At 42.9% G+C, this 26,296-nt stretch overlaps 1 protein-coding gene across 1 annotated transcript in view; it reads right to left on the bottom strand.

Moving 5' to 3' along the window:
• The window catches only part of LOC130190524 (sphingosine kinase 1), a 44,019-nt gene extending 27,148 nt beyond the window's left edge, over window positions 1-16,871 (bottom strand). Inside the window, exons 1-2 of the mRNA XM_056409974.1 lie at window positions 16,084-16,871; window positions 6,203-6,352 (exon numbers count right to left, since the gene is read on the bottom strand). Of these exons, the coding sequence (XP_056265949.1) occupies window positions 6,203-6,352; window positions 16,084-16,513 (580 nt within the window). The 5' untranslated portion in view covers window positions 16,514-16,871. The remainder of the gene's footprint in view (window positions 1-6,202; window positions 6,353-16,083) is intronic.
• Window positions 16,872-26,296: the final 9,425 nt, after the last annotated feature.

Raw genomic sequence — 26,296 nt, 5'->3', positions numbered from 1 at the left:
ATGTGCAATATTGGACATTATAATACGGGTAGATGAAATCAAGCATTCTGATTGGTTAAGAGTGAGTCACGGGGTGTACTTTAATGAGCCATAATGTCTGTACACCGGTTTACATTTATCTGAGCGTTACATATTATTGGGCACTCAAAATAAGAGGGTTTAAGATGTGCTTCCATCACCAAAAAAAACCTACATCAATGGTATGGCGAGGACCCGACCTGCCCCCTCTGCCCAGCTCCAGCGACTCTCAGGCATATAATGACAGGTTACAAGTAGGGATGGGTATCGTTTGGGTTTTTTCCGATACCGGTGCTAAACCGGTACTTTTAAAACGATACCGGTGCCTAAACGGTGCCTGAACCGATATTTTTTTTTTTTAAACGCACAATGAGGACATTAAAAACCTCTTCGGCCATATTCCCTGGAGAAGCCGTTATCATGGAGCACTGACACACAACGGATATCAGACTGTTAACATACACAATATATGTTCTCCATTATATGATGTGATATGTATTGTCATGTGCAGACTTTATAGGGTTAATCCTGTCACTGTTTTGATGGGCAAAGAGAACAACCAATCAGAGGTACTGAAGATGACACGTGACAAATAAAGTTTTGTTTCCAACAGCGAGAGTTACACTGAAACAAAGTGACGCCCCACGGTCTTTATTCCTCCGTCATTATATTCCCGGTAACACCGGGTATACAGCCGGGACCGCTGGACACCAACACATCTGCTAGCAGACAGTCACGCTCGTAGCTCGTAGCTAGCGCTAGCTACGAGCTAGCTTAAACATGGTTATAATGGCTAATTTATTATTTCTTGGGCTACTTTTATGAATGCAAGACTTGCAGTCAACGTTACGGTACTAATCTAAGTTCAGGCTGCTCGTCATAATCGGTCTCCACGTGTTCAGGGGGACCGGTGACGGTCTCCCCATCGCGCCCAGCCTGACGCTGGTGTGCTCGACACGGGCTCACGCAGTCACACACGGCCAGGGTTGCCAGGTCTGTGTGACAAAACCAGCCCAATGGCCAATTAAAACCAGCCCAATATCAGAACTCAAAATATGCCCGTGCCAAACCATATACACTGCTTTTAAAGTCCATGTCCAGTACCGCTGCTAACCATGTTGGTGTCCTAAGCATAACTCCTTCATGATGGGGGGGGCAAGTGACTTTTTTCGTCAGGCGCGGCACCGAGCTCTGCGGCGGCGAGACGGAGATCGGAGTCGTGTTAACGCGACTCGAGACAGAATGACATGCTGCTGTAGAGACGACCAACAACAGACGTATTGGAAGCTCATTCTGCACATGCGTTAAATGCGTTAAAACAATTTAACTAATTAATCCTGTAATTTAATCATAACGCGTTAACGCGTTATTTTTCACAGCACTAATATATATATATATATGGTTCTTTGAAATAAGTTTTTTTGAGAAATCATAGGTTAGGGCACTTATAAGCTAGATAGCTTCAGCCTCGACCCTTTCGGTCAGCCACTTTCTTCTTTTGTTGAATTCTGATTGTTGTATATTTTGCTGATCGAAATAAACTAAACTAAACTAAAATAAACTAAGGGGTTAAAAGGGCCCCATTTGTGAATCCCACAGAACCAAACCCACCCCGGGATGGGGTGTAGGAGTAATCACACGAGGTGATTCTCGCCAAACCGTCCCACCCCGTTGGGGAGGTCGGCGATTCATAATCATACTCGCCTATGAATCGCTCCTCCCGTGTAGGCGATTCTGAACCGCCTATCGCCCACCTCTCCTGTGAGATTCACAAATCCCTGCTGCTTTGCTGGAAATCACTTCTACTTACAGACTCTGGTTCGGGGCTCCGTGACGTCACTAGCACCAAAGCGCTTAGATGTCACGTGACAATGTTTCCATGGTGACGGACAAGGTCGCGGAGATCGAAGGCACTGCGCGGATGTGTCGGCGTGTACGTGCTGATCTGGAGTCAGTTTGGTAGGATTTGGGTATAAATAAATTATTTCATTTAAAATATGGATTTTAATTTAAAGATATCCATGTAATTTGCATGCAAAATAGGTCTACCCGAACCAGCGGACAAAAAATTCAACCCGGCAACACTTCAAAAGTAGCCCAATTCGCTGGAAAACCGCGGACCTGGCAACACTGCACACGGCGCAGCCTCCGCTGTCAAAGTTAAATGATAGGCTATCGTAACCTGCTGACAGGGCGGAGTCACCAGAGAAGTTCACAACAATAGTTTTTTTCAATTTTAATCGGTTCAGGCACCGGAAAGAAGCACCGAAATGTGCGTTGCGTTTCGGTCCGGGTAATACCAGTTGTATTGGAACCGGTACCATATTGGCACCGGGTTTCGGTACCCAACCCTAGTTACAAGACCAGCCTCTCACAAGGCCGCTACACCTGGAGGCACAATCAGGTCCTCAAGAGCCTGGCTACAGCACTTGAGATCAAGAATTAATTCATTACCTCCAAAAAATAAGCAATCCCGTTTCAACAACATTCATCCGGGAGGGACAGAAAAGGCCCAAGCATCCTCCTACGAAGCCAGAAACTGGACACAGCCATGGCCCGGGACTGGAAGATGCTTGTTGATATTGGCCAGCAACTCGTTTTTCCACCTGAGATTGCTTCTACCAACCTCAGGCCAGACATGGTACTCTGGTCCCCTTCACGAAAGGCTGTGTACATCATAGAGCTCACAGTCCCGTGGGAAAACTCTGTTGAAGAGGCCGACGAGCGAAAGAAACTGCGTTACACAGAGTTGGCAGCAGACGCAACTCAGCGTGGCTGGAATGCAAAAGTCTGGCTCGTTGAAGTGGGATGCAGAGGATTCGTGGCTTCTTCCACCATCAGGTTGCTAAAAGAACTTGGAATCCATGGACAGGCTCTGCAGCAGACCGTCAGAGCAGTTTCTCAAGCAGCTGAAAGAGGCAGCCAGTGGATCTGGATCAAACGGAAGGACCCTTGCTGGGCTATAACTTCATGACCCCCCACCCCCACCTGAGAACCCAATTCAGATCCCTCCAACATGAGGAGGGCATATGAGGTATGCGGTCAGCTGTAGGGCTGGCTCGGGGAAGAGGATGCCCCTGCCTTGCATAGTCCCATGGGAAATCTTAATTGGGCATGGGACACAAGCTAAGGCTTGATCACCCTTTAGCTGGCCACCTTTGATGAGGGTGTTGAGTGATTAAAGGCCGAAACACCCACTCATTCGAAGGCACACTACTGAGGATGGGTCCTAAAGTTGACATCTTAACCCAGTCTAAGAAATAAATCTCCCATGCCACTCTGTCAACATCATGGTAAATCTCATGTGAGTGCATGCCATCTATTGGCACAATGGACAGTTTTAACATCTCGTCCCGTGTTTTATGATTCTTTTGTGCACTCAAAATAAGAGGGAACATTTTGCTTGACAGTTACCAAACATGTGTGAACTTTGATATTTTGGGGGGAATGACTTGAGTGGTTAGCCGAAAAGGCTACTTAGGTGGACATCATGCTATGAGAAATCATGTTAGAATCCGAATGCTCCCTTCAAAGCTACTGGGCACCAAATGTAAATGAAAGGCAGCGTTGGAGTAATACCGTCGCTGGAAAAGGCATGTCAACACCGAGCCCCCGGCGAAGAGAGCAAGAGTTGTCGGAAGCGGTTTCATCAGAGACGAAGGGGACACGAGAAACCTTTTCCACAGATGCACAATTAATGAAGACATCCAAATCAACATGAACAAACATTAATGTTTAAATTAAATATTATTGTATTGCAAGTGTGCCATTGGCATTTTTGTTACTTTAATGGTAACTTTTGAACAGGACATTATTGACGATATAGTACTGCCTCTCGTACCATATTGCTTATATAAGATTAAACAATCAACACAGTGCAATAATTAAATATAAAAAAAGTGAACGGACAAACAGGTAACAGTACTTTAAACAGTGTAATTGACACCAGTGTTAAAATGACTGACTGTACAGCAGAAATGAACACGTTTACAATGGGATGGGAGGATGGATTTTTACATAACTCACTTGTTTAAATTATATTAAGACCTAAAGTTAGACATAATTGAGGGTGTGGCCACATTGAGTGACAGGTGGCACTCACCTGACACGGCCACCTCTTTGCCCATTTTTAGTGTTAGGCGGTTTCGTCCCTGCCAAAACTTTTACATTTGTAATTACAATCATGTTTTTTTAATAGTGATAGTTAAACTGTTCCTTTATCTGTAGTATATTGATGCTTGAGGCACCCGGGGAAAAGCACGTTTTGATCACATGCAGATGTATAGTAATTATTCAATCCCAACACCGGAGTCGTCTGGCCCATTAAAGACCGTGGAGGGTTCCAGCAATTGATAATCGAGTGATGTTTGCTCATCGTGGATTTTGAATGAATGCAGCCGAAGGGCACGCTCCATGTCGACTGCTCTGTGTGAGGTAAACAAACACACAGCCACTCTGACTCGGCACACACCGAGAGGAGCGGAGAAAAACACAGCAATGCAACAAAATACGAAATCAGAAAAAAAAGAGGAAATGCAAGCAAAGGGCAGGATACAGACACCGCCACACACTCCTCCGGGGTCACAAGTGAAGATTGAGAGGGATTATTATCATACTTTGTATTTTTAGAAAACTCCTGCATACTTTATGTTTTTAATGAATCGTTTAACAAATAAAGTCCTAAGTCACAACATATATAGAAGACAACTTTTCTTAAGATTTACGATGACATGTGTAACCAAATGAGTATCCAAGTCCAGTGAAATATATAAATAGGATTGTTTCTTTCTATGAAGCCCCGTTAGAATGGTTGAGGAACTAGACTGCATGTAAAAAACTAAATACCTTAACACTCTTCTGTTGAGACATCATTCAGGGCTATTTTTGAGAGATTAGAGTCAAAGTTCTTCAGATCTGTCAAAGGGATTTTCTGTCACTGTGGGATTGAGTAACCATGCTTTTTTATGTAAATGTAGATTTGGGGATTACGTCTATTATGTATTCTGCGGGATTAATTTGTCAAAAAGTACATCTCAGAAATCACAAAAGGCTCAGTTTTTTTGGGTGTTTTCCCCGGCTCAGTCACAAAGATAATTTCTCATGCGTCTCCGTCTGTCTGCCCTCTTTTTCTCTATCTGTGCACCCGTCGCTGGGATGGAGGACTTTCTTTTTGCCTTTTATCTGACACTGCAGTGATTCATGAACAAACCCAGACAGAGGGTGACACTCGAAATAAAAGACGAGGGAAAACTCTAGTGAATAACTGCAATGATCCGGCTGAGGCTGAGCATATGATATATGGGGGATGAGTGAGCGGGTCTAATACGACACTATATAATAATTACCCCCCTCCCCCCCCCAGTGTACGATTATGATTGCATCCAGATTGCATCAAATCACGGAAAAGACGGATTTTGTGTGAATGTGTGTGTTCATCATGTGCGGTTTTTTTTTATACATATGTGTGTGTGTGTCACTGTGTGTACACACATTTATTACACAACAGATCTGCATGCATATGGGTCAGAGGCACTTGATCGGCATAATGATGGCGACAGCATGAAAACACGAAGGGGATTTAAACCAGAGGAGATGTACTGGGACGTCGGGAGAGAGTGGAGGGAGTTGATCTTTGTGATCTTTGCTGAGCTGTGTGTGTGTTTGGAGATCTGTCAGCGTGTTGGTCAGATAAGATTCACCAACGTGTTAAACGATGATGTTGTAATGATAAAATCACATTCTCAAGAGGGTGAAATTAAGTTAAAAACATCTTATTTTTGTCATTCAAGGTTTGTTCATTATGTTTTCCAATCAATCAATGACAGCAGGAATATTGTGTAATATTACAGGAGGAATAAGGCGGCATTACAGTGAGACTTTTCTAGCCGTTCTATTTTTTTATTATTACCAACTTATTCATTATATCCACATTACTTGTGATTATTCATCAAAAGTCTCATTGTGGAGATATTTAGTAAAAGCTACAGTCAGCAACCCCACAAGATTGCCGCAATCAAATTAAGTTCATCTAAATCAAGGTATTGAATCAAAAGAAATCATCATGTTTAATTGTCTCCGCATCACCCGGCCATACTTTGGATGGGTGCCAACAGCTTTTATGCACCTAAACCATACGAGCAGTGTTATGCACGTTCTCATGTATGTGCTGGTGCCTCTAACTCACCGGTGATGACCAGAGTGTGTGTGACTCCCGCCTCGTTCAGCATGCGTTGGATGTGGGTGTTGTAGAGCGTGAGCGCCTGTCCTTGGCCGCTCTGCGGGTTCACCAGCAGCATCATCCGGCTCGGACGAGACAGCGCGCTCATCAACCCCCCTGCAGAGGACGGAGAAGACAAGGTCACTTCTCCACAACGCACAACCTGAGTTGTACATCAAGGCTGGCTTGTATAATATGATACAGTCACCTGGAAAGTTTGAATTAGTTTGTTTTTCAGGAGACTTGGAGGGAGAGCACAGTGAAAGGACAGACTCTCTTGATTGTAGTTTTGGATGAATATATATTAGATATAATAACATACAAAGACCCATGAATAACAGTTAATTATTTTTGCCACACTTTGTCTTTTTCATCCACATGCTTGCTGTCTTTTAGAAACCTTTGTGTTCTCACAAGGACAATAAATATGATATTCCTTTATTTGTCCCACAGTGGGGACATTTCAAAAATCACAGCAGAGCATCAATGAAAATAAATATAAAACACAAAACAAAATACTAAAAATGAAATACTAATACTAATACTAAATATACAGGGGGGAAATAAAATAAAGTGCTGAGTTTGCCAGGATCTCCAGCAATCAAGTTTTTTAAATCAAGTTTATACAGGAAAGAAAACGACGATGTCTCCCTGATTATTTTTTTCTTCTCTTATCCCAATGACAGAAACTAAAAGTATACAAGAAATATGTGAAGGAATACAGATAATAATGTACAGCACATCAAGGGGGCATATACTGTCCATCTGTAGGTCAGGTATGGTCAACAGTATATGCCACATGTTATACTTCATCTGGAAATTTAGAACATAATCACACTAATAAAAAATAAAGAAATAATGAATAATTAAACTAAACTTGTGTATAAGGGCTTAGATGGAATTATGTACCAGATGTCATTATATCTTTTTTTAAAGATTTTTTTTCGACAGTCTGTGTGTCATATTTACTGTTGTCATTCCCCATGCAGTAGTCAGGGTGTTACACTGATCTCACACACACAGATCCCAAATCTTTTTAAGAATAAGATCTCGGCGCAGCATGTTGCTGAAGGAGGGAGGAACTGGAGGAAGCTGGTTTTTGGCCTTTTCTTCCTCCCCGCCTGAGGAGAATTTATTAAATACTGCAAAGAAAAGACTGAGCCTTGCTAAAAATATGAGTTCATCTAAGACGAGATGGGGAGAACAACACAGAAATATAGATATGATGGAAATGCGGGTTAATAAAATCGTTCATGTTAATGATGGAAGAACTTATTTATTTTCCTATACCTCTTTTTAAATCTGAATCGAACGTCTTATAATTTTCTCTTCTTTTCCCCCTGTCTTCCTCAAAATATGTTTTTCCGTAACGTCTCAGCTGGGAGAGAAGTCAAATAGGAGCAGGAGTGTGAAGGGGAGCCGTCAGCCACGTTAGAAACGCAGCAGCTGTGGGACGACTCTAGGTAGGTACACAGAGTCCCTTCTGTTGTAGAAACGGCATGCTTTGCTATGTGGCGCCTTGTCCACACACACCCACACACACACACCCCAAACTGTCAGTGAGGCAGAAAGCACACAGTGAGAGGAATCTCACTTTGATTTGCAGTCTGGCAGGAACGGACACCGCCCTTTCAGTGGACTCAGTGATCCCACTGGAACGTAGTGAAACAGGTTACCACGCCTTCACCTTTTCATGTTCCCCTCTGCGGAGTTCACCTCAGGTCAAACTCTAGCCACAGGGACGTAGATGCTATGTATACTTTTTGAATTGCAAACAACCACTTCACATTCCTTGTGACCCTTTCTCTGTCGGATGAATGGAGTCATCTCCAAATCATAACGACTGGACTCCTGAGGGGAAGCCACAGCGGTGCCCTCATGAATCAGTGGGCATGACAGCCGGCACCGAGGGCCCCGACCTTGCCGCCTGTGTGGTCCGACAACCACATGGAGCTTGTTGGCTAAATCTAACCCCCACGCCAACCCTCCCCTTCTCAAAACAATCAAGAGGACACTATCTGTTCATCTGGGTTTCCTCTTCTGTCCTTAGCTCGGCTGCAGCTTCATCATGGCTTGGAGCAAGGGTGTGTGACTTGTGACTCCTCCACCTCGAGCTAACCACTCGAAATCCAGACTGTTTGCTGTCCTGGCTCCTCAGTGGTGGAACGAGCTCCCCACTGACATCAGGACAGCAGAAAGTCTCTACATCTTCCGCCGGAGACTGAAAACACACCGACTATATCTGGATTAAAACACAGATTTGCACTTCAGTGGCACTTAAATAGCTCTTACTTATGGTACTTTTGTAGTTTGACTATGTTGAGGAAATGTTACTTCCTGTATTCTTGTTGTTCTTAGTTTGTACTCTAGGTTGAAATGCACTTATTGTAAGTCGCTTTGGATAAAAGTGTCTGCTAAATGACATGTAATGTAATGTAATGTGTGTCATGCGTCTAATAAGGCCCAAATCAACAGAAATGTATTTTAGCCAAACTATTATCAAACTCCATGCTGGATTATTGTGCAGCATATTTTTATGGAGGTCCTTATAGGTGGTTCATGACAGCAGATAATGTGTCTGGTGTGTTTGTATATATGGGTGTAGTTCTGGCTCATGAGGATACGCTGCTGCTGATAAACAAATCGGGTCAAAGCCACATCATTTTTTTCTAATCTTGTGTTCTGTTTCTGGATAGCGACGTTATCATTTGTTAATTGATCCAACGTTATGACAAAGAGCCTTTATGGGCATAATTACCTCAACAAAACTATTGGAGAAAAAGTGAATTCCTGTCCCGGATGAAGTGATGAAGTGGGAGGCTCTCCAGGAACCAGACTGAATCGTCATCCGCACAAACGGCAGCCGAGAGGAAAAAGATGAAAAACAACGCGACGGCGTCAAGTATCTGCTCTGCATCTCAACTACATTCCCTTCATCTGTGATTACAGACGTCTCGTCTGCTCTTTTCAGACAAAGAGCATGTGAACTGTCCCAGATCTTAATTGAATAATCACTACGGAGGTATTCGCCACAGGAAATGACAGACGAAAATGAAAAGGGAAAAACCCAGCAGCCGGAAAAAACACATTTTCCGGGAGGTTCCCTGAAATAGCTATCTGGGTGCACAGAGTCTGAGAATAGACAGCTTGCTTAGCTTTGTCTGACAACACATGCAGGATACATGCAGCAGACACAGATGAAGGTTTAACTTAAAAGCTTTTCAATTTAATTCAATTCAGTTTATTTTGTGTTGCCCAATATCACAAATTTGCCTCAGAAGGCTTTACAATCTGTACACATAGACCCAGGACCTCACATCGGATCAGGAAAAACTACCCAAGAAATAGAAAAAACATTTCACGGGGAAAGAAGGGAAGAAACCTTCAGGAGAGCTACAGAGGAGGATCCCTCTCCAGGATGGACAGAAGCAATAGATGTCATGTGTAAAGAGGGAAGCATTACAGACAGTAACAATGCCTTATCGATTCCTGCTTATCGATTCTCTTATCAATAAGGATCTATCTTATTGGGCAAGGGGTGAAAAGAGCACAAACGGGTTTATTTACATTAATTTTCTTTTATATAATTTTCTAGAATGCTGCACACACCATATACAGTATGTATACATACACATTTACATTTTTTTAAATAACCAAAAACATTTATACATATTCCTCTTGAACTTAAAATAAAACTTACATAACTTAAATAAAATGTATTCTGTTTAATTTAAACATGTTCCTAGAAATGACAGTGCTCCTTCCTTTTTTTAAAAGGGTATATGAACTGAGCTGCCAAAAATGAAACTAGCAGTGGCAAATACCAAGTGTGCAACCATCAATTGTATGGATCATCAACAATTCTTGTTCAGAAAAATAAGCATGTCTGCTTTCTCCGGGAGGATCCGCGATCTCTCAGGACTTATTGTGTCTCCAGCCGTGGAGAACACTCTCTCAGATGGGGTGGAGGATGAACACAAAGATATGAGGAGGTGTACAAGACGTGCTGTAGCCTGTGACCCAGACAGACGACCAGCCTCTGAACCGGTCTGACTGAACGTCATCAGCTAAATTGGATGGCAATGGAGATTATTTATATAGTGAAAGCTGGTTTACACAATGAACGCCTCCACATTTGGACCGGCCCCCTGAACAATAGCAGAGACGCGTTCCGATTTATTATTTTTTTCACCTGGCCCGCTGCCGTTGAGATTGCAGTGAGACGCGGAGAGAATGTGAAGTGGTGCTCTTCGCAATAAAACATCTTTGATGGGGCGTGTCGAGTCTCGGCCAATCAGCGTTCAGATGTCGACAGCGTTTGGGAAGTTAGGTTAGCTTGAATGTTAGTCCGCTACATCTGCTGCTGTCACGCTGCACGGTGTAGCGATACTAACGAAGTACCCATACGCTAAAAACAATGTGATTTAGCATATTTTTAGTATCGATACTTCATTAAAAGAGCGATCAGAGCGCACGCAATGCTCCGCTCCGTTAAACGCTGTCTGCGCGCGCAGCGCTCAGCCGTAATGCGCGCACACAGGTGAGCACTCTCACCTCACACTAGCACTTTTTGTCGTGTGAAATAGAGCCAAACTTTAGATCGCCTCTGCCTAGTTGCCATGTTTGCTGCAGTCTGAAGAAAAAACTAAAAAAGTTTGCGCATGCGCAACGCCACAGAAGACCGTTAGCAGAACCGTTAAAGAATTTGGCTGACGATCCCAAACAATCGGTTCACTGGGAACCGGTTCTAAAACAGAACCGGTTCTAAAACAGAACCGGTTCTCGATGCCCATCCCTAGTATTCATTGACATCGTGACTCGGCATGTTGCGTCCTGGTACATTAATAAATTCCTCCACGACCTCACATGGCCATGGTTGCTGGACGACTCACGCTCACTGATTGTGATGACCGGTGCATATGCGTCAGCCAGTCGTGCTGGCATCTCAATCAAATTCCTCCAAATCCGCTCCCCATCAGCAGTGAAGCGTGATGAAGCATCAACCGTCTGCGATCGAGGAAGAAAGCAGCGATCTTGATTAAAAAGAGTGGCTTTCATAACACTTAGCTGAGCCCACCGCACAACGCCACTCAGCCGGCATAAATGTGCCACTCGGATGGTACCGGTCCCACTCGGTCCAGATTTAGTGTCAGTGGGGAATTGAGGGGACAGATGAGAAATCAGGACTCGTTCTGCTTCAAAAGTGCTTTACATTTGGAAGAACAGAACCGTGTTTACTAAAGGAAGCTTTAAAAAAAACACACAGTAGTAACACTGCAACATCATTTCATCTAAACCATTTGAATGGAGAGACTACACTTACTCAATCTTGTAATGATGCATGAGCACTCCCAAGGAGGTATCCCCCCCCCCATTATAAATGGTTAAATTAAAAACAGGTTTGTGTTTCCGTCTGTGGTGATTTGGGCTTTAAGCCTTTTACAAACACCCATTAGGAGGGAATCCAGTTTCCACATTAAAGGATTAATGGATTAACCTGCTACTGTACTTTCACCCTCCCCGCCCCCTGTAATTTGACAGATATGTCCAATCTTACTAAAGTTTAGCTTTTTTTCCCAGGCCAGCTGAGGGATTTCTCATATTCATGTAAACGGTGGCCTGTATCTCACGTTGTCTGGTGTAGCACAAAAACAACACATTTTAGCCGCCAATCGAAGGCTAAAGCCGACTCAAACTGACAACACACAACTTAAACTGTTGGTAGATGATTTTATGTTGCGTCCGTGTCATCAATTAGCTCAGAGGAGCTATATTCAGCTGGCTGAGATTCAGAAAAACATCCTTTCTGCAGAATATGGGATTGTCATCCGATCTGTCGAGCGTCTAAAACGAGCTTCATACTGCAGTTAACGACATACCAACTGTAACCTCATGACGGCAATTTAGAGATACAACACAAGGCCGGCAAAGGATCCATCATGATTAGAGGTTCAGCTCTGCTGTGAGTCCTCTCAGATATCATCCACAGTGACATACTGTATTTGGAGCCTCACTGCAGGTCACTGTGGACCAGTTTAGTGTGATTAAACATGCACACTTTAGTGCATGGACCTGAGCAGTGTCTGAATGTGTCTTTTGTTTGTTTGAAGCATATTGCACATTTTACACAACTACATAATATTATTAATAATAAGAAGAAATGTCATTTACTCAAGGCATTTTATAAGGTAAAGACAGAAACAATTAAAGCAATACAAATATAAACAAGGCAGAGAGATGACATTATAACTCCTAATAAAGGAAACTAAAACATACATAATCGGAATCACAGGTTAAAATCAGATTTAAATAAGTGAGTTTTAAGTGCAGTTTTGAAAAAGGCGAGTGACGGAGAACGTCTGAGGTGATGGAGTAGTACTATATGATATACATGTCTATTATACACTAAGTACATGAATCATTTTGAATGCAGGACTTTTCTCGAGAAGCAAAGACGCCTTGTGTACCTTTAACCGGCCTCACTGCAGCAACATTAAGGTGCAGTGAGGCGGTGACTCTTTGTCCATAGTTCTTTCTCTAAATCAGAGTAGAAGCTGAACACAGCAGATTTTTGCCGAGCCAGAACCACAAAGGGTGTGGAAGGAGGCGGAAGAGGTGGTTGTTGGCAGCGGTTAGCTCACAGTAGGTCTATATTAGGAAAGGCAGAGAGTTTATGACATTGAGGTTTTTATTAAAATCACCCTGCACCGTCTGTCAACCACGGTCTTTAGACTGTATTCCCTGCATTGTTACACTAAAGAGATGGACGCGGCGTGAGACAGAGACAGGCTGGCAATGCAGAGAGGAGGATGTCTCTTTACTTTGAGTATTTTAGGCTGCGGGGTCGGATTAGGGAGTAGAGGTTAGGTTGCTGCATGAAAACAAACTTTCCAAAAGTCACTTGGTTACATAGCCACTTAATGTTTAATTTAAGTTTTCTTTTAATTGTAATTACCTGGGACTTGAGTTCTTAATTATTGTGAGCTTAGTTGGCACTACGTTCGACTGCATGTTCACTTTCTGCAACTATTGCAGTTTTGAATAAAAACACAAAACATGAGAGCATAACATATTGCGGACTAAAAAAAACAACTAAAAAAGCCACATGTTCGTTCACCAGGCAAAGGCAGACTTTCTCTGAGGTAAACCAGCTGCTCCAGGCTAAATGGTCAATTAGTGGTTGTTGTCGGCGTATCATGAAATGACTCGAGAGGCTGATTCTGAGAATAGCAAACTGGGTGAGCACCGAAGGCTCTTTACTCTTGGCAGTATAGTTGAGATGTAAACATTTTGCGACAGGAACAAAGTTTAATGGAGTTTTACGCTTAAGTGCATTATGCCAAAAGCTCACCGGCATGTAGTCCATTTAGATTTGCTCATGGTTAGAGAGATAGAGGGCAAGACCCAGAGCTGCTGTGAGAACGCTCCGGGAGGCTGAATCAGAGGTCTCCACAGCGTGTGAAGCTCTATCACAGCATATATCCAATGAGGAGGAGACCTCAGGGAGAGGAATGCTGCTACACACACACCGATTAATCACAAGGGTGTGAGCCTTGATGGGATCAGTGTTTTCATCACAATGTCTATCTCTCTCAAGTGGCTCACGTTGACTTAAAGATCAGGAACTTGTCAATGAACGACAGAAACGGAGAACATCTGCAGGATGATGAGGTAACACAGCAACCATCAAAAGCCTGAGCATGATTTTGTCACATTTCTGAGGGCAGAGGCTCAGGAGCAGAGGAAAACACGGGAGTCTAGGTGAGGTGAAAAAAAAGGGTGAAAAAAACCTCTCTTTCCTAACAAAAAGTCACACGAGGACGAGGAACTCAGGCTGGACGGCGCGGCAACACACGGGAGACACTAAAACGATCTTGCACTGAACAAGGAGACACGGACTAAAAATACAGGGGAACGAGACACAGGTGGAAACAATGAGGGCGGGGCTTGCAATCATACATTGGCAGAGAAGGGAGGGCAGGTGAAAGGAATGAACAATCAGGGACAGGGCAGACGCCTCAGGGACAGGAAGTGCAGGGAAACAGAGGACATGAGAGACAGGACTTCAAAATAAAACAGGAAGCACACAGGATGTTAGAGTTTATTGTCAATAAGTTGGGCTGCAACTTATCTTTTAGATAAATCAATAAAAAATGTCTATTCAAATTTCTGTCTCACTAACGGTCCAAAATCCCAAAATAATTAGTTTACAAAGCCTAAGTCACTGGGTCTACTTCTGTAATAATGCATGTAGAACCCCATCACTGGAAAGCACAGCCATGTTTTTCCCATTATTTTTCTAAAGCTTCTGGACTGGATGCCTTCCTTAGAAAGCTACATCGGTGACGGAGTGAAGGGCGTTTAACGTGAGCTTCTCGACCGCAGCGTTTCAGAGATATTCTAAATATAGTAAGTTAATTAAAGTTTTTTTCCAGCTGTACACAAACTTCACGGAGGCATCGCTAAAGACAAAGAAAAGGTATCAAATGTTCACATATGAGAAGCTGGAAGCTCTGTTGAAATGTTGAACAATAGACCGACATGTCTCGCCACTTCTTCATGTTGTCCCTGACATGATCGCTGCGTGTGTGTGTGTGGACACTGGCAGAACCGAGCATTAGTGGGAGGGTCCTTCACCTTCCAAAATCATTTTTTGATAAATGTTGGTGTGCTTCAATTTACTTTTTTGTCATGCTGCCGAGTGAAAGCGTTAATTTATTGGGGCCAGATGTAATCTATTAGTAATAGAACTGACTGGCTAAGAGAGGCCTGGATTTAGCTGCTTACAGGGGCGGCTGTAGTCCCCCTGAGGCGGTTGAATACGGTGCTTCTGACGCTCCATCACTGCCGTTTTTATGGTTTCACGCATTTACCAACAGCCTTCTTTAGATATAATGCATTAACACATGGTCGGTCCTTGTGATGATAAAGTTTCTCTATGCGATTATCAGCATTTCTTCCTCACAATCTCACTTTCAGCCAGCCTTTATTTTTTTATAATTAAAATACATACTTATATTAATTCTCATCATATCACTACTGAGTTTATTAACATAGACTGCCAAGCATTTCCACAGCAGATCGGCATTGTAAGAAAATGGCTCTGGTAATATCATGAGCACGACACATTCAGGATGTTACTCAGTTTGACCCAGGTACAGCTTCTAAAAAACTAAAAACGGTTGGACCACAGTGCCGGTGAGCCAGTGTCTGCTTGGGGACAGTGTTGTGTCACTTCACCTGATGAATTCTGGGTAAACCACACAGGTAAACAGTGGCTCAAGTGCTTGAGCCAGATGCCAACACAGAGTAATTGATTTAATCGATACTAGGAACCCCTTCGCCTGCTGCCATCGTCTGATTAATTATGATAATGCTGTCCACAGCTGAATTGAATCAATGTATTGACAACAAAGGATCAATACTGTTTCGGAGACACTTGGCAAAGCATCTGAACTGTCAGCTGTGTTTGTCAGAGCACGGAGGAAATGTATGAGGATCTTGAGTCGGTGCACCGATACGCAAAGAAGTGCCAACAAAGACCGAGCAGACAGCCAGCTTGTCGTAACACGCAGTGTAGCGAGGAAATAGCACGAACTACTTATCTTAATAAAAACAAAAACTTGAGCAGATATCTCCTTTTCCTTCACTTCGTGAGCACATACTCAATCTCTCCATTCTGTGAAATAGCCTCACGTCACACCGTTTCATCACCTTCACCGCAGACAGAGCTGCAGTGTGTGGACTCCTCCAGACACTAAACGTCTGTCGTCGTCGTCGCCGTCGTCTCCGTCCTCCCCCTCCCCTCCCCCCCCCCCCCCCCCCGCGTAACGGTAACGAGCACTCACCGTTCCTCCGGAGGGACGTCTGCTGGCGTGCCGCGCGCTCACGGACAGCGCGTGCCCACTTCTCCGCCTCCTCCAGGTTAGCGCGCGGGTCCTGGAGCGCAGCGAGACGAAAGCACTGCTCCGCTCTCTGCCGCGACACCCCGGAACTCATCCAGCGCCTCTTGAGCGGGTAGAAGTACGCCGCAAAGTACGCAGCCGTGTCCGCGTTGTCATCTTCCCGGTAAGCCCGGCAGCCGACGCAGTCCTTCAGGCTGAGGACCACCTTGCTCCGCCCGACAGGTGCCAAAGTGAGCCTCTGGATGATGAGGTCCCTCTCGGTCAGGCTGACCGCGCACCGGACTTTTCGGTTACCCGCGAGCGTGAACTCCCCGTACAGCGACACCGGGTTGATGCTGTTGTTGCGGTCTGGCTCAGCTCTCCTCTGCTCCATCGTGAGCGGGCGGAGGAGACCGAGACGCGGTGGGTCCGGGGTAAAGCAGCGGCCGCTCTGTCATGGATGGTGCGAGCAAGTGGAGACTATTAAACTGCGACTGACAGCCTGCTGCTCGGACCGGTGTCAAGAGACACGGAGCGGAACACACCATATCCGGTTACATTTCAAAATAAGACACATACTTTGTCCCACAGCGATGGGCTTTGCTCCCACATAAAAAAATACGTGGGAGAAGGCTTTTTGAAACAACCTTTATAATGAAGGAAATACATAACAATTTCAATAGGAAATAAATAAAGATTTTTGGTATCTTGCTGCAGCCTTTAAATCAAAGCAACCTTTAAAAAATGTTTTAGTTTTCCTCCCACTTTCTATGTATATGAAATGACATATAATGTAATTTGAGGGTGTACGATCACAAATAACATTTTATTTGAGTGATCATTTTTCATTCATAATTCTAATCAGCCTGTGATGTTGGGGACATTAGGCGAGTTAGTGAGTTATACTTAATTAAGAAAGTGAAAGAAAAGCCATTACCAGCCTAGTTTAAATCTGAATACTGGTTGTAGCAGCACACCTTCAATAGGACTACAGGAGGATTATTTGTTGTTTGATAATGTGATTTTATTGTAATAGTACATTTTTAACCAGCCATTTTAAGCAATCAATGTAATCCACATATTGTCACAATCTACCAATGGATACATTTTTTGTTTAAAAGGCCCTAACTGACAGTTTTCTTTCAGTTGTTGTGGGTGTCTCATGCTGACTTGACTCATCTCTACCCAGCTGCAGTTTACGTTGTAACTTTGCTGTGGAGTTGTTCTGCCGCTAATAATAGGTAATATGCTGCCACTTAGTGGTAGAATGAGGAAACTACCATGTTACACTCGAATTAAGCAAATATGATTCAGCTTTTATTATTTACACCGATGATATTCCTACTATGACATGTATTCTGTGAAAAAGACATATTGCTAAAAGTTTAACTCTTTAAAAAAAATGTTGTAAGACTAAAGAAAAAAATCTATTTCAGAAATACGCCTCTAAAAGTAATGTATCTTTCTTTCGATAATGCATTTAGTCATTTAGTCCTGTGTGATTGTTGAACATTAATGCAAAATGATATTAAAAAACTGTAGCAACAAATGTCCTCAGATGATTAGAAATGTAGCCCTCTGTACTGGATTTAATGAATTTCCCCACATGCATAAAATAACTTTAATTAGTGATAACTGGAACCAAACTGAAGTTTTGATGAGAAAAGATATGGATGACTGCGAATGAAGCAAATGGCATTGATTAATGTTTCAAATGATCATTTACAGAGATTTATGTTTATAATTATGATTATGGTTGTAATACCTTTCATGTCTATTTTATTCATTATAAACTTACATATAATCTTCATGTATGTATAATTCTAGTTCTAATCTGTTATAATGCATTATAAATTTCTCCAGTACTTTTTCTTGCAGATATTTTTTTCACTTCACTTAAAGCAAACAGTGTGAAGTGACCATTAGATTGACTTATAATCACATTATAATATATATAAAACATATTAGAATGTATTAGAACTATTGTAATTATAATACACTATAGTTCCCTGAAGAAAATGTCAGTGCGTGAGTCTTTACTGATAGAAGGGCTGTATGTGTATTATAACACATGTATAACCTCCATTAAACACTGGACTGGTCCTATACCTGCATTTGGGCCCAACACGTTTTTCTTGAGTTGGGACAGCCTCAGTGTTTCAGAGAAAAGGAGAAAAAAAAGAAACACAAACAAGCTTTTATGTTGGTGGTTTTGGAGTTAACCAACAAATCCGAGAGGAGATGATTTGCACTATACAGTCATGTAGAATTGCAACAAAGTAAAGCACATAAAAACGCTCCAAATGCTGTGTGATGAATTACAACGAGAGCAATCTACAATATTGCACGATAACAAAGTATCTTTCATTAACAACGGAGGATCACATCTCTATATCAATATTCAGACACAAAAGATATAATATAATTTGTTGTTTATTTAATCTCTCTCTCTCTCTCTCTCACCGATGTGTTGTATCATAGCCTCAATTTTTTTCTTTAAACTTATTATCCCTGTGACAAATCATCTGTCCTCTGTTGTCCATCTAAAACATCGTAATCTCGGGGTAATTTTTGATAAATCCTTGTCGTTTGACGACCATGTCAAGCAGCTCTCTAGATCATGCTTCTTCCACTTAAGAACATCATCAAATTGAGATCTGTTTTATCTGCAGCTGAATTGGAGATGATCACACATGCTTTTATCCCTTCTCGTATTGATTACTGTAGCCTAATGCACTTTTCTCCTCTCTCAATAAATCTGCGATAAACCGGTTGCAGGTAATACAGAATGCTGCTGCCAGAATACTGACAAAGACAAATAGACGGTCTCACATCACCTCCATACTCAATTCCCTTCACTGGCTCCCTGTAGAGCATAATATCAACTTTAAAAGCTTCACTCTCACATACAGACTCCTTCATACATGGCTGAATGACTTCGCCCATATTCAACAGCCCGCCATCTCAGATCCAACCTCCAAAACCTTCCATCAGTCCCTCATACTCGCCTTACAACTCGTGATGACCGAGTTTTTGAGGTAGTAGCGCCAAAGCTGTGGAATGCTCTGCCTGCACCCCGAAGGTTTTCAGATTAGTATCATTTAAACTTGATCTAAAAAATGTACCTGTTTACACTGGCATTTGGTTGATTTTTATCTCTTTGTTTATTTTTTTATTTTGACTGTGTATTTTACTTTGCTCTTTTAACTGTTGAAATGTTTTGGCCCCTGTTATTTAGTGTGGCTATGTTTAACATTTAAAAAACCACAAGGTGAATGCCTAACATTAAATTTAAAGATTGAGGTGAATCCTTCAGCCGTTTTGTCCGTACATCATTAACTCTCATTAGCAGAAACTGCACTGTTTCAGTCTTTTATTCTGTATAATATAGGTCAATAGGAAATATAAGAAAATTAAACAGCACATATATGTTGAGATGCCTGATGAAAATGACGATCCAAAATAAATTACATTTATTAAACTGAATTGAATTGAATTGATGCAAAGCAGCCAGACTCATGTATATCGTACAAGAGGGTTAATATATGAGTATACATAATTCATGCACACTATTATCACATTTGGGAGAAAAATTATCCTGATTGCCAAAACAAATTATCTTTGTATACTCCTATATGAAGGTTTACTTAAGATCATGTCTAGGCAGTGTGTCTTTAGTTACTGTGAAATGAGTTACAGCCTTTGACCACCAGGAAATAAATGAGTTTGAATGTATGTGCTGCTCAACTCCAGAACGGAGCGGTACTTTTGTCAAAGCCCAGGGGGCGGTGTTGGATTAAGAAAGAGGGATCTGATATATGAGCCACAATGGGGTTGAATCTCAATACAGTAAAAACTAAACTGTACTCATAAAAATACTTTTAAAAGTACTTGTGCAAAGCAGAGGTGTTAAGTAACACAACACAATTAAGCCAAAGTATGTTTTATGGCTCTTTACTTTGTTAAATCTGTTTTGTGAGACAGAGTTATCAAGCTCCTCTTTTATGGAACCAGCTGTCCTGTTGAGACCACCGCCATCTGCCTGATGGAGTACACATTACATCTATTGCATCCTAGGAGGGATCCTCCTCTGTTGCTCTCCGAGGTTTTGGGCAGGGATGTCTATGTGTACAGATTGACAAATTTGTAATTCTATATAAATAAACTGAATTGAATCATTATTCAACTGCAGTGGTAAATACTGCACGTGTTACAACATGGGAAGTGTTTACACATTTAATTTAATGTGCAGCATAGTATAAATATAAATAAATATGTCTAATTGAAATAGGGATATACCATCTTGTGAAATCAAAGTGTCATTTGTGGTTTGTTTACATATGTGCGACTGTAAAGAAGAACTGTAGTCAATCCCCACCCACCCCTCTGCTGCCACACAGGTAGCCTCACACAACCCAAAGTAAGAAACATATTGAAAAATCATTGAAGATGAATGTAGTAGTTTTAAATACTCAGTAAGAAACCGCTAGATATTGTTAAACTGTAACAGTTTATCCTTGAGCAACTCTTTCAAGATGTAGGGTATGAATCAGCCACTGTTTGACTGTAGGGATCCCCTCCTCCTTCTACTTCTGAACAATACATGTTTTATTACTATTAAAACCATTATTGGCTCTTTAATTTGCATTATGTGTTACGATAGACATCATAAGTAAACGATTTGATTCCTTGCCACTGCAGCGATAACTTAATATTGATGTATTATTTATATCAGCTAACTACTATAAAAATCCATTACTGGCAACGTACTACGTCTTCATCACTGCATCTGTGAAGAGTTTGACGAGTATATTGCCTTGAGAAAATACAATTAAGAAGTTGTTTGACTTCTCTTCGGTCAAATCAAAGTCATTCTTGCGTTCTTGTTCTACCTGCAGGCACCGATCCACACAGAGAAAGGAGCGGCAGAAGGAGGAGGAGGAGGAGCAGGAGGAGGCAAGTGCGCAGATGGGATTTATTCGTGGTCCCAGTAAACACCTGGAGCCAGAGGGGGAACAAGATGATCTTATTCACATGCAAGTCTCGTGCCACACTGCTGCTGCTAAAACTCAGCATTTTTCATCCCCTTCACAGCACAAGATAGGTAGGCATCACCTCAATTCCTACCAAGGCTGTGAATGCAGCTTCCCCCCCCCCCCCCCCCCACCCAGAAAAAACTATTCAGGCTTTACTTTGAACATGACATTTTTATGTAATTTGCTGCAACGGGGGAGAAAATGCCTCGTGCGTTTTCCAGAGATGTGAGATCATTATACACACTACGGGCTTCGCGACAGAAGGGGCCTTTCATTTCAAACTGCAGCATAGAGGCTGATTTCCTAAAAAGCTATTGATTGGAAACGGCACAGCTGAAGAGCGGCAGAGGAGCCATGAATGGAGACAGTATATGCTCACTTCCACCGTTCTCCAGCTGTGAACTCTATTGCCGCCTGGCCTTGAAGGGGGGAAGAGGGGCGTCACTGTATATGATGTGTTTATTATTATTAAAATAATTGTTCATGTGATTTAAGACACCGTGCTGTCAATATACACCCAATGTGTGATGGTATAGTTGTGAGAGGGTTCATCTCAAAAGGATGATGAAAACAAACTGCACTGTCAATGCACACGTACCCCAGTTTGCACTAATTGCCCTAAACTGGCATTCCTCGCCATCTGGTTTCATCTCCTGAACTCGAGACCGTTGACACAAGCGTAATAGCTGATACTCATCCATTATCTGTTGTGAGGGCAACGCAGCACAGATGTCAGTGAATAGCAATACCATCAATACATTAACTTAATTATTGCTTACATAACACACACTGAGTCTGCCTCTGACCTATCACCAGCCCACACCCTTCAAACACACACACACACACACACACACACACACTGACAGATAACTGAGTGGGATGTAGGACTGTCATATACCTCAGCATTTAGTTAGTGTTGGCATCCGACATGGCAGATTTCTCGTCTGGGTCGCTTAGCACTGATGTCTTGCAGAAAAGGGTTCGCCTGTCTGCCTGGCTCTCCTTCACTTGCCCCTTCATTCTGCTCTGTTTCTTCAGATGGCCACCCCCCTTTTGTCGAGGCATTGCCATCATTTTATAAGGGTTATGCAAAACTGTCTCTTGCCACAATGAAGCATTTCGAGCTCCGAAATGACGGTAATAACCGTGAGAAATTATCTGGCACTTTTTGGGAAATTTATCATTGAAAACTAATAAAGTCGTGACTGGATGCTGTGTGGTGCGGATCATCTATTTTGAATTATTTCAGGAAAGATTCTTCTCAGTGCTCTAGATTCGCTGCTCTCACGTGTATAAATTTGGTTTGTACCTGGAGAGGAGAGCAAAGACACCAACTACTTTATCAGGCTGAATGTATTTTATGCATAAAGGTTATCTTGTCAACTATCGTCATTTTATCTTCTTACTGCTTGTTTTACAACAAGCTGAATACATGAGATGCCGTCGGCAAGTGTGGAGACCAAACCGGATGTTGAGGGGTTCAAGGAAATTAGATTCTCTTTGAATTTTCTTTGTGACTCTTGCCATAATTCATTCACTCCTCGCTATGTGTAGGGCTGCAACCAACAAGTGTTTTCCTTGTTGATTAAATTCTATGGAAAGATTGACATCACTTGTTTGTATGGTAAATGTAAAATATGGGTCAGGAGCTGATAAACTTAGCTTATAGCATTGATGTACGCTCTCTCCTGAATAGCCCACTGCTTTATTTAGGTTATTTAACATGTATCTAAATTAAAACCAAAGTGCAAAAACAATTTATTCTTGTCTTTTACACAGTGATATGTGCATTAACTTCACTGGATCCCTGCTGGTTGCCTGGCAACTTCACAGTGATGCCAGGACTCCTATCTGATATAAAAATAAATATCATAATAGGGAAAAATGGATATAAGAACTTCCCAGAGCCGATGATGACATATCTATATTGCTCATTTGGCCAAAATACATTCTATTTACTTTATTCAAGAAAAAAAGCAAACATTCATATTCAAGGCGTTGCAACCAGTGACTGTTTGCACCGTTGGCTTCAAAATGTGATCTAAATGATTTGGAGGGCTCACCAGGCCATCTTTAATTCAACTCAGCTGCCGCCTGGCAGCCACGGGGCATCCAGAGGGCTGAGTCACTGGTTCGAACTGAAGATATGCCAAGATGAACAGACAGGGGGAAAGCCCAGGCCTCCTCCCTCTGCAGCCGGGGAATCACTCCTCGTTACATGTGGACGCGGTATATTGGGTCACCTCCATTCTCGCGGCCTGCTTGTTGGAGCATGGCGGTGGGGGAGGCAGCTGCATTAGCATGATGGTGTGAGGCTGTGAGCACACTGTGGCACCGGGGGTGGATGCGTGCGATGTACAGTCTTTTAAAACAACTGAACCATCTTCTAGAATCTAGACCGACTCGATGAGAGGGCGTCCATGTTACGCTTCAAATGCAGCGTTGTGTTCGCAATGCATTGAATATGGTATCGTGGCCAGTGGGCGTCACTGACAAGTCCTGGGGGTGCGTTCACTCACAGCCCTGTGTGCTGTAGGCCTACATGTAATAACCTGCGGGCGAAGGCAGTCAGACCTCTGCATGTACACTTTTGGATTGAGGAATACATCTATAGTATTTAGTATCGTCACTATATTTTGGTTAAAAATAGAGATTGACAGTGCGTGTGCCTGCTGTGTCTCGTCCCTTATGAACATCAGTTATGTTTCCGGCTGCTCGCCGCTGCGTTTCTCCATCGTCTCATTTCCTCCATCACAGTGTCAACCACAGGGTCCGCTCTGATGACGCTCATAGGTAACCTGAGCTATTAGGAGGATGCTCCTCTGTATGTCGCTGCTCATTTCCTGGAGTGGTACCCCCCCCCCCCCCCCCCCCCGTTGGCGCCGAGCGAAGGGAACAAACATATAATGCCGAAGAGGCACCATGCTGTTCTCACAACCTCTCCAACCCACTCAAGCCCCCGGACAAAAGCACAATCTATAAACCAGTGAGGAGAGAGAGGTACTGGAGGCTGGTCTTGTGAAATCATCGTTGGACCCTCTGCAATTTGCTTACCAGCCCTCAGTCGCACCTGGATGGAATGTCTCTGTGAGAGTCACTTTTGACTTCTCCAGTGCATTTAACACCATCCAGCCACTGCTGCTGAGTGAGAAGCTGTGCCCACCATCTCCTGGATCACTGACTACCTCACAGGCAGACCACAGTTTGTCAGAAAGTGATGTTGAGCCCACAGGAACTGTTCTGTCTCCTTCCTCTTCACCCTGTACACCAGTGACTTCCAGTACAACACGGAGTCATGCCATCTGCAGAAGTACTCTGATGATTCTGCAGTGGTTACAGGGCAGTGGTGAGTGACTTTGTAAAGTGGGCGATGAGAACCACCTGCGGCTGAGCGTGGCCAAGACCAGAGAGATGGTGGTGGACTTTGGGAGGCGACAGCTCCTACACCTCTGAGTGTCCTGGGTGGACGTGGACATGGTAGCCGACTGAACTGGAAGGCCAACATCAACGCTGTGTACAAGAAGGGATGAGTCGACTCTTTTTCCTGAGAAAGCTTGATCCTTCAACGTGTGCAGCAAGATGCTGGAGTTATTCTACCAGTCGGTTGTGGCCAGTGTGCTGCACTTTGCCATTGTCTGCTGGGGAGCAGCATTGACACCAGCCGTCTTAACAAACTGGTTAGGAAGGCTGGCTCCATCTCCTGGAACAGGTGGTGGAGAGGAGGTCGTTGAAGAAACTGGTGTCCATATTGGACAACCCGGACCACCCTCTCCACCACCTCCTACAGGGACAAAAGCACTTTCTATAAACCAGTGAGGAGAGAGAGAGGAGAACAGCGACGGCTAGAGGCTCTATTTTTGTTTTTTTTTTTATTTCTTGTGTTGCTGCTACTGACTCGACAATTTGCAGCTGTGTGCGTCTGAGGGCTTTGGTTGAGGGTCTCGAGCTGTGTTATTGTTGCTGCAGCCTGTGAGTGGCATCTTATCAGACTTTGGCTCTCTCTGCGGGAGGCTGCATGCTCGCTGTATCAACCTGCTGCTGATTATTAGGTGTTTTCATCAGCATTAGATCAAAAGCACAGTTAAATGCATACACAGTAACACTGTATGGTGTCACTGTGTTAGCGTGTGTCATTAAGTAATGCCTCGTCTCGCACAGCCAAACGTTTTTCCCAAGCCCTGAAGAAAAGTCTGGCTGGATACATAATCATTCCAGTATAGAGGGGGAAACAATTCCTTTACCTTGTGTTCTCAGTTGTCATTGAAAGTTATTGTTATTGTGTCTAATAGTGGCGGCAACAAATATCTGCCTTGAGCACTGAAAGGTCCTGTGAAGCCAACGAGCACACTTTCTTCCCATTAACCTCTGTAAAGAAATAGGAACTGGTCCCTTTCTCTCGGTCCACTTTTTTCCTCTAAGTGTTGTGTCTCTGAGTCAACAACAACATCAACAACTACTTTCACTCAAGCACAACTGAAGCAGGCCACTTGTCATTTCGATAAATTAATGTGCCAATCGTATAGTGCAACACAGAATGTACATCTTCATTGGTTGCCAAATCTGTACTAATTTATTAACACAAACAGGTATATAAATGAATGTATTCCTATGAGTAAAATAAACAATAACACAGAAGAAATGTAGGTCTGTGTTTCCATTTTGGCTGCAGGACTCCCTTATGAATAATGTTGAAAAAACTGGACTGTAGTTGAACCTTATTTCTGATCCATGCTTTATCCGATAGTAACATGTAAACATACATTAAACAAAGCCTGCAGGCTACTGTGTTCATGACAGCTAGCTTCAAAACAGGTCACAATAATATCTTGCATTTCTTTCCCGCCAAACAGTCAACAATACAACTGTAAACAGCTTCTCAAGAGCCAATAAATTCTCCTCTTCTCCTCGCTCAGGGTTTCTCCAATGTTGAATCTCAAAGTCGGGTGGAGATATGATTAAGTCTGCAGTACAAGTGAGCTGCCCCAGTGATTGGGGACGAAAGATAGCTCTGTATCACACTCCATCAGTCCTTACCTCTATGGTTCTCTCTCTCTCGGTCTCTCTTTCTTTTTTAAGCCCATTAGGAAACATGGTTCTCTCCACCATCATTAGATTAACTCTCATGGTCTGCCAGACTGCGC

The sequence above is a fragment of the Pseudoliparis swirei genome, chromosome 24, assembly GCF_029220125.1.
Source record: "Pseudoliparis swirei isolate HS2019 ecotype Mariana Trench chromosome 24, NWPU_hadal_v1, whole genome shotgun sequence".
NCBI classification, from domain to species: Eukaryota; Metazoa; Chordata; class Actinopteri; order Perciformes; family Liparidae; genus Pseudoliparis; species Pseudoliparis swirei.
Note: the sequence above shows the minus strand (reverse complement) of the source record. Positions and strands in the feature narration are given on the sequence as shown.